The following is a 15,679-nucleotide window of genomic DNA, read 5'->3' on the forward strand; positions in this document are numbered from 1 at the left end:
CATGATTGTTGACTATATAGGTACAGTGTTGTAAATCTTACTTTATCTTATTTAACTGAGATTTTATGCCTGTTGTTTGGCAACTCCTCATTTCCTCTTTGTTCAGCCCCTGCAAACTACCATTGCATCCTTTGATTTTATGAATTTAAAGACTTTAGCTGCTTCCTATGAGTGCAATCATGTAGTACTTATCTTTTGCGTTTGGTTTCTTTCATTTAGCACAATATCCTCAAAGTCCATTCATGTTGTTGTATGTTACAGAATTCCCTTCATTTTTAAGTCTGAATAACATTCTTTTATATGTGTATATATATACTTTTTTAAAACCCATTCATCCACTGATGGACATTCAGCTTGCTTCCACATCTTAGCTATTGTGAACAGGGCTGCAATGGACATGGGATTGAGTGCTTGTGTCTCTTTGAGATCCCGATTTCAATATTTTCTGGATGTATACCCAGAAGTGGGATTACTGGGTCATATGGTAGTTCTATTTTTATTTTTTTGAGGAACCTCTGTACTGTTTTCTGTAGTGGCAGAACATTTTGCATTTCCACCAGCAGTGAGCAAGGGTTCCAATTTCTACATGTCCTTGCCAACACTTGTCTTTTGTTAGACTATTATTTCTTGAGAGTGAAGAGCTCATCTTATTCATTATTGTTCCTTCAGTATCAAAAGAAAAAACTGGGTCCTCATCAATGTGTGAAAAAACATAAGACATGAGAGCTTTTTCCTGATTTCTCATAGGCTGTCTTGTGGTTACATACATTCAGGGAGCAGAACCACGACCAAATAACAGGAAGTTACCAGAAGGCAGAGTTTAGTTCAACATGGAGCTATCACTCCCCTAAGGAGGTGGGATTTGTTAGTAACAGTAACAGTGGCTTATTCTGGCATGATGACCCACTTGGTTTGCCCACTCTTCACTCTCCAGACAAGAATTGCTGTAATTGAGAGTTTTGTGGGAAAAGAGCCCCACATGCAGATGCCCACGGGGGCCAGGCAGGCATGTAAACTAGTGAGGCTGAGCATCAGATAATTAATTGGTAATGGAGGGAGCTGTGTGCAAATAAAGTGTGTGTTCTGTCTAAAAGAGGTAGCTGCTCCTCAGTTCCAGTCAACTATCATTGTACAAGAATATAGGTTTGGTGCTGCCAGACTTCAATTTTCCAAGGGAAAGCAGAAATCCAGATCCTTATATAAAAATTTGCAGTTTACAAAACAATATGCAAATCAAGAAGGCATCACGGTGGCTTGGTAAGATCCATGGGTGGTTGGTTTTCCAGCTTTGTGCAGCATGTGTAGCAAAGGGTGTTAAAATTTCAGATGTGAGGGCTGCCTTTCAAGGAAAAGGCTCTTAAGTAAAAAAAATAATAATAATAATTAAATCGGTGGGGCTCTTTCAGAGACTGAATAAGCATGTCCCCCATCTTTTGTTGACCTGCTGCTGTTAGAGCTTTTATGAGGAAAACGGTGCCCAGTGTGTTACTTCTGTCAATGGCTATTTCTCATCCTTTTTCACTAAAGATACACCAAAATAACCAATTGTTTGTTCCCCATTTTAGACTCATCGATTAAAGATAGGTTCTGATCATAAGGTGGGTAGCCATTCTTTTAAGGTAAAAGTGAGCAGGCACTTTTGTGTTACAAAAGATTGGCTAAAAAAACTATTTTAACTGGTTATGATGATCTATTTCTCTTCTTTTCATTTGAAACACATTTTGTTTGTTTTAGAAATCTCCTTTCTTCTACATCTGTGAAGCAAAATACAATAAAAACAATTCTGTCATCCGTGATAATGGTAATTGGTACACTTTAGACACTGGAGCTTACTAGTTGTCTTTAAGGCTTCTTAAGTCAACCTTTCCCCCTCTTTTTGGTGAAGGTGCTTGTAAGCATAAATTGCCAGAATAGTAGGTCTTCTCTATTGCATTTGTCTCACAATTATTTATTTCACCAAGTTTCAGTGCAGTTTTGCTACAAAGACAAGGAATCGACCATTCCTTCTGTGAACATTTTTTGAGCTCCTGTGGCATGTCAAGCCCTATTTTAGCTGTTGAGGATACAGAAGTGAAATTAAACAAGGCTCTTGCTTTTCTGAAGCTGAGCTTCAAGTGGTGGGAGATAACCACAAACTGATAAATATATACAGAAGACATCTGGGATGGTAGTTAAGTGTTGGGAGAATAAATAGGATGGAGAGAGTATGCATGTGAAGGAGTTACTCTAGTTTGAAGTTGAGGGCAGCTCTCCTTGAAACTGTGACAGCTGATGTTTTGAAGGGACACATGTACCCCAATGTGTATAGCAGCACTATCAACAATAGCCAACGTATGGAAAGAGCCCAAATGTCCATCAATGGTCGAATGGATAAAGAAGATGTGGTATATATATACAGTGGAGTATTACTCAGCAATCAAAAAGAATGAAATCTTGCCGTCTGCAACTATGTGGATAGAACTAGAGGGTATTATGCTAAGTGAAATTAGTCAGAGAAAGACAAATATCATACCTACGTTTCACAATGGATGAAGCCAGGGGTTCAAAGTCTATGTGGTGTATTCTGCTCCTAAGCCTCAAATTTCCCATGATAGGATAGGACCCTGGTAGTATTTTATGAAAATGACATCTGGTGTTATATTCTTAAATTAAATCTGCCTTGGAAATAATCATGCATGCAGGGAACATGGTAAGAACAACTTTCTTCATCTTTTAACATAATGATTGCTGTCAAGGATTGTAAGAGCTTATAGACAGATGGAGCGTCCGGTTTTAAAGCTAACTGGACAGGGAAGAAAGCAATTGTGGATAAAGTTTCAGATTTTCTTGGATTTTTTGGTATCTGCACCACAAGAGAGCTGATGAATTGCCAGCACATAATAAGCCAGAGCCCTGGATCCGGAGAGCATTTGTGATGTCCGGCCAACACAGAACTGCTTTTTCTCCTAAAGGGTGGTCTCCAAGTCTGTTGTAGCCTTTGGCAAGAGTTTTATATCTCAATTGAAAACAGATGCCCTTTCTGCCCTCTCCCTTATTGTCTGAGTTACTACTGTTCAGAGGGTGTAGGCCGTGCAGTCTCCCATGCACCTTCGGAATGCCCGGCAAGAGTTCTCATTAGACATTCCTAGCAGACGTCTTGCTGTGAAACTCTGCAATGGAGAATAGACACGAGACGGTGCCAGATTTATGGGGCTCTGGTAATCTTCTTGGTGCATCTGAACGCTCCTTGTCACAAATCAAAACACCAGCCTGAAGATTTTAATATAAAACATCTCTCCAGGTAGTTTCTATTTTATTATTTGTTTATTTCATTTAAAGTTTAGTCAGTTAACATACAGTGCAACATCGGTGTCAGGAGTAGAACTCAGTGTTTCACCACTTACATACAACACCCAATGCTCATCATAACACGTGCCCTCCTTGATACCCATCACCCATCCAGCCCTCCCTCTCTTCTCTCCCCCCCTTCCCATATGTTCATCTGTTTTGTTTCTTAAATTCCATATATGAGTAAAATCATATGGTAGTTGTCTTCCTTGATTGATTTATTTCACTTAGCATAATACATTCTAGCTCCATCCATATCATTGCAAATGGCAAGATTTCATTCTTTTTGGATGGCTGAGTAATATTCCTGTGTGTGTGTGTGTGTGTGTGTGTGTGTCCCCCACATTTTCTTTTATCCCACATTTCCTTTATCCATTCATCAGTTGATGGACATTTGAGGTTTCTCCATAGTTGGGCTATTGTTGATAATGCTGCTATAAACACTTTGAATCTGTATTTTTGTACCCTTTGGGTAAATACTTACTATTGCAATTGCTGGATCATAGGATAGTTCTATTTTTTGTTTTTTTGAGAACATAACTGTTCACCAGAATGGCTGCACCAGTTTGCATTCCCACCAACAGAGCAAGAAGGTTTTCCTTTCTCCACATCCTTGCCAACACCTATCATTTCTTGTGTTGTTAATTTTAGCCATTCTGACAGGTATGAGGTAGTATCTCATTATACTTTTGATTTGTATTTCCTTGATGATGAGTGATGTTGAGCATCATTTCATGTGTCTGTTAGCCATCTGAATGTCTTCTTTGGAAAAGTGTTTCTTCATGTCTTCTGACATGAACCAGGTTGTATGTTTTTTGGGTGTTGAGTTTCGTAAGTTCTGTATAGATTTTCGGTATTAACCCTTTATCAGATATGTTGTTTGCAAATATATTCTCTCATTCTGTAGGCTGACTTTTAGTTTTGTTGATTGTTCTCTTCACTGTAGAGAAGGTTTTGTCTTGAGGTAGTCCCAATAGTTCATGTTTCCTTTTATTTCCCTTGCCTTCAGCAACATGGACAATTTCTATTTTAGAATATTTCAACCTAATGGAAAATATTTAATCCTAAAGGACTATGTAATCCTAAAGAAAATCTAAAGCATACTGTCCCTAATGGACTGTATTTTTATCACAGGATATGACCCTAAAATATGCCCATATTTTATATACATGACATTGAGAATCCAGAGTATCAAAAATCACTATAAATTCTTGATTAAAAGGAACTTATTAGATATAACAATGAAATATAATGTGTGGGCTTTGTTCAGACCCTGGTATAAATCAACTGAAATTTAAACAACAATTGGGAAAATTTAATATGTACTGAAGAGGTGACAATATTAAATAGCCACTGGTAATTTTGTTAGGTGTGATAATGACATGGAGATTATGTACGGAGATGTCCTTATTTTAGGAGATATAAATACATAGAGATGAAAAATCACATCTATAATTTATTTTAAACCACTTCAGCAAAAAATCAACTGAAGCAAACATGCCAAAATGTTAATAATTGTTCAGTCTCAGTGATGGGCTTGCGGAGTTTACTATAGTATTTTCTCCATCATCCTGTATATTTGAAAATTTTTATAATTCAACGTTTAAAAGAGCTTTGCACATTGGAGCACAGATAGTGCAGTGATGTGTCAGCTAAGTAGCACTATTTTATGATTGTAGTGGATGCTACTTTATTGTGCTTTTTGTCACCTTAAGTGATAAATAGCACTGCCCCTGGAAACCTGATGATTTCTTCATCAGTGAGACATTATAGAAAAAATAAATCAATATTCTCCCCTTACTAGCCCCCCTCCCAGCCCCACATACTCTGATTTTAAACTTGGCCTGTGATTACAGGAAGTGAGATAGCTCAGAGGTAAACACCGAAACATACGGAATCCTAAAGCTAGTATTTTAAACATTTTGTTTCGACCTTAAATTTGAAAAAGAACAATCTTAAACTGCAGTTACTAAAGTCATTTTCCTTCCCATCAAAATGTAAATCCTACAACCTGGATTATAGTAACATATATAAAATATTGGCACTATGTCAGGCACATGCTCGTCAATCAATGGACTGTCAACTTCCTTCTCTATTCAGAGATTTTGTGGAGCTGTTACTGTTAAATCTACTGTTTCTTCAGACAGGTTGTTTTTGCTGACAGTATGTTCTAGTACTGGGTATTGGTAAGGTTCTTATCTTGGGATGTTCTGATATCTAGACCCTGGAATAAATTGAACTTATTGATGGATATAATAACTTCATGTTGCTGTGTGGGCTGAGTCACATGACCTCGGTACTTGTGGAACAAAACAGGTTGTGTTTTCATTCCCACCTACATTTAACTTGTAAGTTCTCTTTTTCCTTATTTTTCATCCATACTTGGTGTCAGTTGTAGATTCAGTAGCAAAGGTATCTTGCTGTTCCCTCTCTCCAGCCTCAATACTTTAAGTAAGCTGTGAGTATTGGCACCTTATTTTATTATTATTATTATTATTATTATTATTATTATTATTATTATTATTAAGCAACAATGCCTATATGGAGGTATCTTGATTTAGAATTAGTGTTAAAAATAAAGTCCTAATTGTAACAGTGAACACCCACTGCGCTCCTGTCCTGTAATGCACTACTGAAAGTGCTCTCGGGTGAAATGCTGTGGTGGAATTCATGGGACTAGAAGACCTGCCTGCTGTCTCCAGCCGTGGGTGAACATGGAGAGACAGCTACCAGGGAAAGTGTCTGGCAGCACCAGCGAGTGCCATGGACCGCAAGAGTGGCATAGAATCAAGAGGTTCTTTCCTGCTGAGGCATGGCTTCCCGGAGCACAAATAATTTAAACTGAACCTTCAGAAACAGGTTAAACATTGACGGAGAGAGAAAGGGCAGGAAACTGTTACTGCATGGTCAGTGAGTATCCTCAGGAGCCGGGAGTGTCTGGGTAACTGTAAGTGAGTGAGTTTGCCTGGATGGAGGACCTCCTACAGGGAGCCAACATGCTGAGGGCAGGAACCCGGATTACGGGAAGCGCTGGCCAGGCTGTAAGGGTTTGGGGCAGTCACATGAGTAAGGCTGTGGGTTAGGAGCTCAGTCTGGCTATGTTGGCCTCAAGATAGGTTCCAGGGAGTAGAGATTAAGACAGGGAAATCTATTCGGAAACCACTGCGGAATAGTTCAAGTGGGAAAAGGAATATAAAAGTGTACGTTTGGGTCACGACAGCAGGAATAGAAGGGAGGCATGACTACCACACATGCTGCAAAAGAACTGACTAGATTTGATACATGAATTGAAGTCCTCTTTGAAAGAGAACAAGAAAATGAAACGTATTAACTGTAAGTTGAGTCATACTTCATATGGCTCAGTTGAGAATGTTTGAAAGAAAACTTGTCATTTTAAAATTTATTTATAGAAAGGTAGCTCCACCCTTGTAATTACTAAACTTTACACAAATCCTAAGAATGACTGTTTATGTCCTCCAGTCTTGGCTGCCTTTTTATCCATCTCTAAGAATTAGGAGGACAGTGCTATGGAGGCGGAGGAAATGTAACCTGAAACCTTACTAAATATATTGGTTCATAAATGAAATGTGAAAGCACTTCTGAAAAAGTAGTAATGGTCTAGGGGGAGGAGCCTGGAGGTCAACGATGGAGGAGCAGGTCATGTAGAAAAGGCTCCCTTGAGAGATGCCCCGTGTCTTTCAGTGGAGTGTAGAGCCCACTGTGAGGAGGGGGCTGGGGAGTAAATCCTCTGTCCTACTCTCTCCCCTCCCATTTCTCAATCTCCAGTCTCTCTTTCTCCAGTCTAGATGGCAAGGGAAGCCATTGGTGTAATCCTACAGGTCAGCCTCCTGAGGCAGATAGCGTGGTAGAGAAGAGGAGAGAGTAGAACTGGGGTGCAGACAAAAGGGAACAGTCACAGTTAGCATCCTCTTTACAACATATAACAACATTGGCGGGGAAGTAATCCTCAGCCTCATTTTAGACATGGGGAAGTAGAACCCTATAGGGGTAGCACCTGGGTACAGCTAACTGTCACAGAGCTGAGAGGAAAGGATTGACCATTTGATTTGCAGCCCTGGCTCTTTCCAGTCCGCTTGGGCGCTTCCATGTCATCACAAATTCTTCAGGCCCACGGCACCAGCTCAGCCACGGCTGCAAGGGTGAGAACGGGAAGGAGGTCTCTCTCATTGCTCAAGGGAACGTGTAAGCATGATAGAGAAAGCCATTGCAGTAGGACATGTTCCTGCAGCTGAAGTTAAGAGTCAGTGCAGATAATCTAGAAAGTATAGAAATGTGTCAAGGAGAAAGGAAAATCACCCATAATGTACCACAGAGATAATAACTGTTAACGTTTTGGTGCTTTCTTAAAATTTCCAAAAATTAAAATTTATATAATAAATATGTGCATGCATGAATGCAAAATTAGTATCAATTGTACATGCAGTTTTGTATCTTGTTTTTTCAGTTGATAGTGAATAATTTCCCACATAGTAAACTGTCTTAGAATCTGAGTGTTTGGGGTTTTTAAAAAAGATTTATTTCATTTCAGGAGAGAGAGGGAGAGAATGAGCATGCATGCACGGGGAGAAAGAGAGGGAGATAGAGAATCCCAAGCGGGCCCCATGCTGTCCGTGCAGAGCCTGATGTGGGGCTTGATCCCGCAAACTGTGAGATCATGATCTGAGCTGAAATTGAGAGTTGGACACTTAAGCAACTGAGCCACCTAGGCGCCCCTAGATTCTAAGTTTTAATAGCAGTAATATTTTTAATGAATATTGCATAATTTTTAAAATATTTCCCATTAATAGACATTTAAGTTTTTATATTTTCTGCTGCTATACATATATAAATACTTGTGCTTATCTCTAGGACACATTTTCATAAATAGAATTGCCAGCATAAGCATTTTCAGTGGTGCTTTCTGGCCGGTCACAGTGGAGAGAATATGGCCCTGGGATCAGACATCCTAATCAATATTCTGCTCTCCAGTTTCTGGACATGTGACCTTAGGCTCAGTCTGCAGAGCCGCATTCTCTAACCTGTTAAACAGGCATCATACTGCCAACCCCTCAGTGCTGTGAGGAGAACCATTGGGGTCAGCGACCATTCTACTCTGTTATCCCCATTCTCTAACAATTAGGAGGAAGCTGTTCCCAGGCTTTGTGACACATTTCTGTGTCATCCAACCATTTATAAACCAGGCTTTCATCAAGTCCTCATTTCTTCAAATTGCCTAACCTAAAGCCACTGTGCCTTTAAAGTGGCTGAAACCTAGGGAGTGCTCAGTACATGTTAGCTCCCCATACCTATGGGAGCAGTTTGCACGCGTGTGTGTGCACATGGCTGGGTGTGTAGAATGAAGGGAAGGAAATATAAGACTGTAGTCAGTATAAAGAAAAAAGGTAAAATTGACTTGAAGAAACAAATTTAGACTATGAAGATTTCTTCATGGTCCATTGATGGTAATGATAATGAAGATAGAAACTGAAGTCCTTAATGACTATTTTTCTTGGCACTGGGCTGTCCAATAAACACTTCTAACCTTGTTCCCGATCCTCTTTTCTTCCTAAGTGCTCATCTTCAAACTCTACCAGCGGGCAAAGCATGTGTACAGTGAGGCCGCGCGGGTGCTCCAGTTTAAGAAGATATGTGAGGAAGCACCTGAAAACATGGTGCAGCTGCTGGGGGAGCTAATGAACCAGAGCCACGTGAGCTGCCGGGACATGTACGAGTGCAGCTGCCCTGAGCTGGACCAGCTGGTGGACGTCTGTCGGTGAGCCGGGGACAGCAGCCTGGCGGGAGCTGGGGGACATGGCCACGGAAACCGTTGAAATGAATGAGGAAAAACATGCAATATTTTCATAGCCTTCTAAGTGAAAGGAGATTCTTCCCCACTTCCTATCTGAGGTGTTGTCTATGATACAGAGCTGAACTCACTCCCTCCTAAATATCTGTAGGAGAAAGATTGGAGACCGGACTCCATAGCTTCATGAGGCCCTAGGTTTGGAATCAGTTCTTCGTAATGCCTTTCCATCTTCGATGATTAGGTATTTCTGGGAGCTTTTCTTAGCCATGGACCCTGCTGTTACTTTCTCATCATATTTTAATCAATGGTGTATCCACTGGAACGGGGACCCTGCCAGGATCTCCTGTTTGGTGTCCTATGTGTAGTAGATTTATTCAGAAGAAGGGGGGAAACAGAGAGAGGGCCTCAGACCTGATAGGAGTGTATTTGAGGGCAAGAGGAGGTTGCTGAAGGAATTACTCAGAAAGCCTTCCAGATTTAGGTTAGGCAGTTTGGAGAAATGAGGACTTGACCAAAGCCTGGTTTATAAATGGTTGGATGACACAGAAATGTAAAGGGGAAAACTCTTTCACAAAGCCTGAGAACAGCTTCCTCGTAATTGTTAGAGAATGGGGACAACAGAGTAGAATGGTCACTTTGCTGAGAAGGGATTTCATTGCTCTCGTGAGGACTGAAAGGGAAATTGGGAGAACTCTCAAATGGCTAGATGTTATTTCCACTGTGAGAAGATAATGCAGAACTGCCTGCAATTAGTAATGAAAATAGTAATGAAAATAAAACTAACCACTTGGCGCCTATGGCTTGCCTCACTCATTGCCACACTTCCAGCCTGAAAAGTTTAAATCACCTAGCTCCAATGATCACAGATGGCATGCGTAACCCAACTTGTAGAGAGACTTGAACATGGCATTGATGAGAATCACTCTGCTGACGTCAGAGTGTGCTCACTAATTGCCCAAATGCCTTCCAGAGCTTGTTCCATTATTAGTGCTCTCTTCTGAAAATATCAAGGGCCCAGTAAATGGAAGGGACAGATATTATTCAGTTCTGGAAATTAGAAGTCGGGCAGAATTGTCTTTGCCTGGAGGGTAGTGGGGGTAGTTTGAATCCCCCCTGAAAAGCAAGGAAGGGGTATTTGCCAGCCTCCTGGAATTCCCTAATGAAGCTTCCCTTCCTGGGATGGTCAACCAGCTCTCGTTCTCATGGAGCCTCTCATGGGGAAAGAGGGGAATGACAATTAAAAATAAGTTGAGTGGTAGTGGTAAAGTGCTATGGGAAAAAAATAGAAGGGATAGAGAGTACCAAGGTTGAGTGGGTAACCTTTATTGGAAGGGTTGAGGAAGGCTTCTTTAAGGAGAGGATGTTTGAGCAGAGACCTGAAGAAGTGAAGAAATGAGAACATAGGCCCTGAGGTGGGGACGTGGCTGTCACATATGAGGAAAAGCTGGAAAACCAGTAGGCTGGAGAGCAGTAAGAGAGAAAGGAGCAGGTGATGAAGTAAGGGGGTGGGGAGGCACACCACAGGGCCTTGGAGGCCACTGGAAGGATTCTGGCTTTGGGCACAGGAAGGTGGCAGTGGAAGTGCTAAGTGATCCCATGCAAGGTGTGCCTTGAAGGAAGATGTGAGGGGCACCTGGATGGCTCAGTTAAGTGTCCGACTTCGACTCAGGTCATGATCTCACGATTCGTGGGTTCAAGCCCCGCGTCGGGCTCTATGCTGACAGCTAGCTCAGAACCTGGAGCCTGTCTTCGGATTCTGTGTCTTCCTCTCTCTCTGACCCTCCCCTGCTCATGCTGTCTCTCTCTGTCTCTCTCAAAAATAAATAAAACATAAAAAATTATTTAAAAAAGAAGGAAGATTCGAGACAATTGCTGTGTGGGTGACTGACAGGAATCAAGATGACTCCTGGGTGTTTGGCCTGAAAAAATTTGCTTGTTTCTATAAAAGCTACATTTGTGGCAGCCAGATTTCACATTTTGGGGGTCAGAATTCTCTCATAGTCCCATAAGGTAAGAAAACAGGAAGGGTCCTTCAAGACACTAGAAGGCACTAGGAGGTGAAGTGATTTGAACAAGTTAATGTATTGAGTCAGCGTGGAGCCTGGTTCCTGATCCAGTGATTGGCCATGCCTCTCTCCCCACTCTGGGTTTACTGAGATGTGATTACTTTGGAATGTGGGTCATTTTCCACCTGTTTTCCTTTCGGGGTTTATAGCCATAATAATGGAGGTGTGTATTGTCCTAGTGTGCAGCGTCTGAACGCGGGACAAAGCCATGTGGGGCGGGGGAGGCAGTGTGTAGAGCAGGAGGGCAACCAAGTGGATGTTAGGAGGGTTGAGCTCCAGCTCTGCCACTTTTCCTTCTGAGCTCTGTGATTTTGTACTGTTGTCTTGCTTTATGATCTCTGGTGTCTTTTTCTGTTCTGTCTGTAGGTCTCTCTCTATTTTTTTAAAATGTGGTTCCAGTGAAAGATTTAGTGGCTAGGTCTTAAAAGGGTTTAGAAGAGCACTTTTATTTATTATTTCCCTTACTTGTTTTTGGAAAGTACTTTCTTAATGGCTTAATTTACACTCAAATTTAATACTTAAATTAACACTTAAACAGTTAACTTTTTAATATTTATTCATTTTGAGAGAGAGCATGAGGGACACAGAGAGAGAAGAGAGAGAATCCCAAGCAGGCTCCCTGTTGTTACACAACCTGAGACCGAGCTCAATCTCACAGAACCCGCAAGGTTCAAATTCAAAATGAGATGCCCTTAATCCCTAGTTCCTCGGGAAGCTTCACGACTGTAGCAGTGGGCAGGGGAGGTGCTGGGTGTGCTGGGAAGGGCCCTGGCAAGGCCTGGGCCAATGGTACCATAAACTCAACCTGGTAGAGTATGATTTTGTTTAAGAGTCATGATCATCTCCACACTTCCCTGACCCCTTTAAAAATGTTACCCCCAATGGGGAAGGGATGAGGAAGGCTGGGTGGCCTGAGGCTGGTTGCCTTCCTGAGACCAGAAGAGGGAGGAGGGAGCTGAAATGGGTTCAAGGAGGAACAAGGCTGAAGACAGTCTTTACTTTAAAATTCCTATAGTTTTCTGGAAGGCCTGCTTGGAAACTGTTTGCCTGAAAAGTCAACTAATTGATTGAGTGAAGGAAGGATTTCAATGCTTAGATACTTAGGGCACTGCACACAAGCTAAAATCTGGGGGTTTTTTTTAGTTTAATTCTTAAAAGTTTTTATTTAACATCCAGGTAACGTATGGTGAAATAATGGTTTCAGGAGTGGAAATTAGTGATTCGTCACTTACATACAACACCCGGTGTTCATTACAGCAAGTGCTCTCCTTAATCCCCATCACCTAGTTAACCCTTCCCTTCAATCACCTCCACTCTGGTGACCATCAGTGTGTTCTCTCCTGTTAACATCTTGTTTCTTGGTTTGCCTCTCCCTCCCTCTCTCTTTTTGTTCCCCTTTGCTCATTTGTTGTTCTTTAAATTCCACATATGAGTGAGATCATACAGTATTTGTCTTTCTCTGACTTATTTTGCTAAGCATTATACTCCCTAGCCTCTATCAATGTCATTGCTAATGGCAGGATTTCATTCTTTTTTATGGGTAATATTCCTGTGTGTGTGTGTGTGTGTACACATGTACATACACACCATGCCTTCCTTATCCATTCATCAATGGATGGACACTTGGGCTGCTTCCATATCTTGGCTATTGTAGATAATGCGTGTATTATCCCTTTGAATTAGTGTTTTTGCATTCTTTGGGTAAATACCTAGTAGATTGCTATTTTTAGCCTTTTGAGGAACTTCCATACTGTTTTCCAGAGTGGCCACACCCCTTTGTATTCCCACCAACAGTGCAAGAGGGTTTCTCTTTCTCTGCCTTTTTTCTAACACCTGTCATACAAACTGAAATTTTGTGATGTGAGCTAGACTATACTCAAAAGGCATGTCTAGGTAGCTAGCCTGTTATATAGTAGTAAGAAGCTACTATATGACCCAAGCAGAGAGAAGGGGGGAGGAAAGGATGGAAGAGATCACTGACACTTGCTATGTTTTTCAATGGACCTTCCACTGCTCTTGAAGAGAAAATCAGTTTAGCATCCCAAAGAAAGGGCCAGGGAGAGAGAAGGAAACTACATTTATGCTGTTAGGCTATTTATTATTTTTACTAAACTAATGTTAGAAAACATCAATTATGTGAAATAAAGTATAATAGTGAAAGAAAAAGATGAAACTTGCCCAATTATAAAATAATTCTTCTAAATGAACAAAATATAAAATTTTAAGAAACAGCCAAATTTTAAACTAGGATTCATTGAGAAACACAAAGCAATTTTCAAATCAAGTCAGTTATATATGAGACAGCTCATTTGTTATCAATTTTCCTGGTTATACTTAAGAAAATATAGTTAATGTCTTTTATTTCTGTTTGACACTTGCTGAAATTAGAGACCTCATTGCTGCATCATTGCCCAAGCTATTAAGGGAAATGAATGACAAATGGTAATGCCTAACAAAGATTACAAAAAGTTAATTTGCTGCCTTCCTCAGAAACCTTTTCAAACTTTAATCCATGGCTATGCTGTTCAGCCTCTTGCACCCATTCTCCTGAGCCGGTCTGGAACATATTTGTATGTTTCTTCCCCCCGATCTTGAGGCTGATCTTCATACTTGACCAAATAAAGGGAGAAGGCCCTTTCAATCGAGTTAGGGACTCACTTCTCTTTGGGCCTCTGTCTTCCACTTACTGTCCTCTCCACCTTCTGCCCCTGTTTTTGTTTTATACACACACACACACACACACACACACACACACACACACACGTATATATATGCCATTTGCAAAAACCAACTCATCTTTCATGGCCGTTAATGGCTTACATTTCTCAAATAGACTTGTAGTTATATTTTCTTATACTTTCTCATTTGAACAGTATTTGAAGTCTGTGGTTTCTTGAATCTAAAGCAATCTGAGTGTTTCTAACTTGGCTGTAAAAGTCATAGAAATTCTTTCGGAAGGTCTGTTTTCCTGAGATTCTAGCCAGAAGATTCTAGGCTTTGGAGCAGAAGCTAGAAGGCTTTCTAGATATAGAATATATTACTGACAGCTTATATTTATATATAATACATATATATGTGAGCTGTCTCACATATAATTAAAAATTGTTTTACATGCCTCCAGACATTCTATTTTAAAATTTAGCCATTTTTAGGGGCACCTGGGAAGCTCAGTCAGTTAAGCATTCAACTTTGGCTCAGGTTGTGATCTCATGGTTAGTGAGTTCAAGCCCTACATCGGGCTCTGTGCTGACAGCTTAGAGCCTGAAGCCTGCTTCAGATTCTGTATCTCCCTCTCTCTCTGCCCTCCCCTGCTTATGTTTTCTCTCTCTCAAAAATAAACTTTAAAAATAAAAATAAATAAAAATAGATATAATTTAGCCATTTCTTAAAAAAATACAATTTGTTCACTCAAAAGAGATATTTTATAATTGGTGGACATTATCTCTTCATTATTGTACTCTGTTTCACATAGCTGAAGTTTTCTGAACATTTTGATTGACTACAAAATAGACTAGGTATACATTTTGATATTTTAAAACAAACATAATAGCCCAACAGCCATTTATTAGAACCTACCAAATGTCTAGAATTATGCTGGGCTGGGACTAGAGAGATATAACTTCTCCCTAAATTCAAAGTATTCTGAAATAATTTAATACCCATTTATATAATATATAAATATTTTGAAATAAATAAAATTGAATTGAAATACGAGGCACAATCCCTTCCTTCTTTCCTTCTCTGTAATTTGTAGCAAGGTTGGGTTTACCAGATCACCCTCCACTTCCCCCTGCCCACATTTTTCTGTGCCTTGTATCTTCTGAAGTGCTTTATGGTCCAATCAGCTCATTTAAAGTAGGACACTTTAGCCAGGCTATATTGGGTGCCTGGAAAGTTAGTTATATAAACATACTTCTCAGTGATAAAAGGATCAAAGAGAGCATTCTTTATAATCTGCATTACTCCTCTAGCCTTTGTTTCATAGATCATACTAATAAAGGCAAAAGTTGCTTTGGTTGTTTTGACAAACCCTTCCACATTATTCCCCAGTCTGGTTACCATGAAGAAGTGGTATTTGGGGGATTGTAGGGTTTTGGGGTTCATAACTCTTGTATTGCCTCTCTCATGTGCAATAGCTCAGGATCTATATTTTTAATGTCTTGGTGTTCTCTTAGGGAAAAACAAGGCTCGCCTGAGTTTTCTTTCCTAATATAAAGCTAATATTAGTCTCCTGTTAGATTTTTCCCTGAATTTCTATGGCATATGCCAAAAGGCATATTAAACACCAGTTTAGAACGCTGCAGTTGGGACCTCTCTGCCTCTGAGAGTATATATACCTGGGCAGGCTGCTGACCAGCTATGCGGGCGGCCCCCTGATTTGTCATCACAAGTGCCATTGACCCAGGGACAGAAGGCTATTTATAATAGCATATATCATTCTGTTTGGGAAATTTGAGCCCTGATGACTTCAGATCATGTG

The 15,679-nt window shown here is 40.4% G+C and overlaps 1 protein-coding gene across 6 annotated transcripts in view; it reads left to right on the plus strand.

The window, feature by feature from the left end:
* Positions 1-15,679, plus strand: part of GALK2 (galactokinase 2) — a 125,744-nt gene that overhangs the window by 107,601 nt on the left and 2,464 nt on the right. For all 6 annotated transcript variants that reach the window (XM_029950676.1, XM_029950674.1, XM_029950675.1 and 3 more), the window contains one exon: positions 8,899-9,100. In XM_029950676.1, the coding sequence (XP_029806536.1) occupies positions 8,899-9,100 (202 nt within the window). The remainder of the gene's footprint in view (positions 1-8,898; positions 9,101-15,679) is intronic.

This window comes from Suricata suricatta, chromosome 9 (genome assembly GCF_006229205.1).
Source record: "Suricata suricatta isolate VVHF042 chromosome 9, meerkat_22Aug2017_6uvM2_HiC, whole genome shotgun sequence".
Classification (NCBI taxonomy): Eukaryota; Metazoa; Chordata; class Mammalia; order Carnivora; family Herpestidae; genus Suricata; species Suricata suricatta.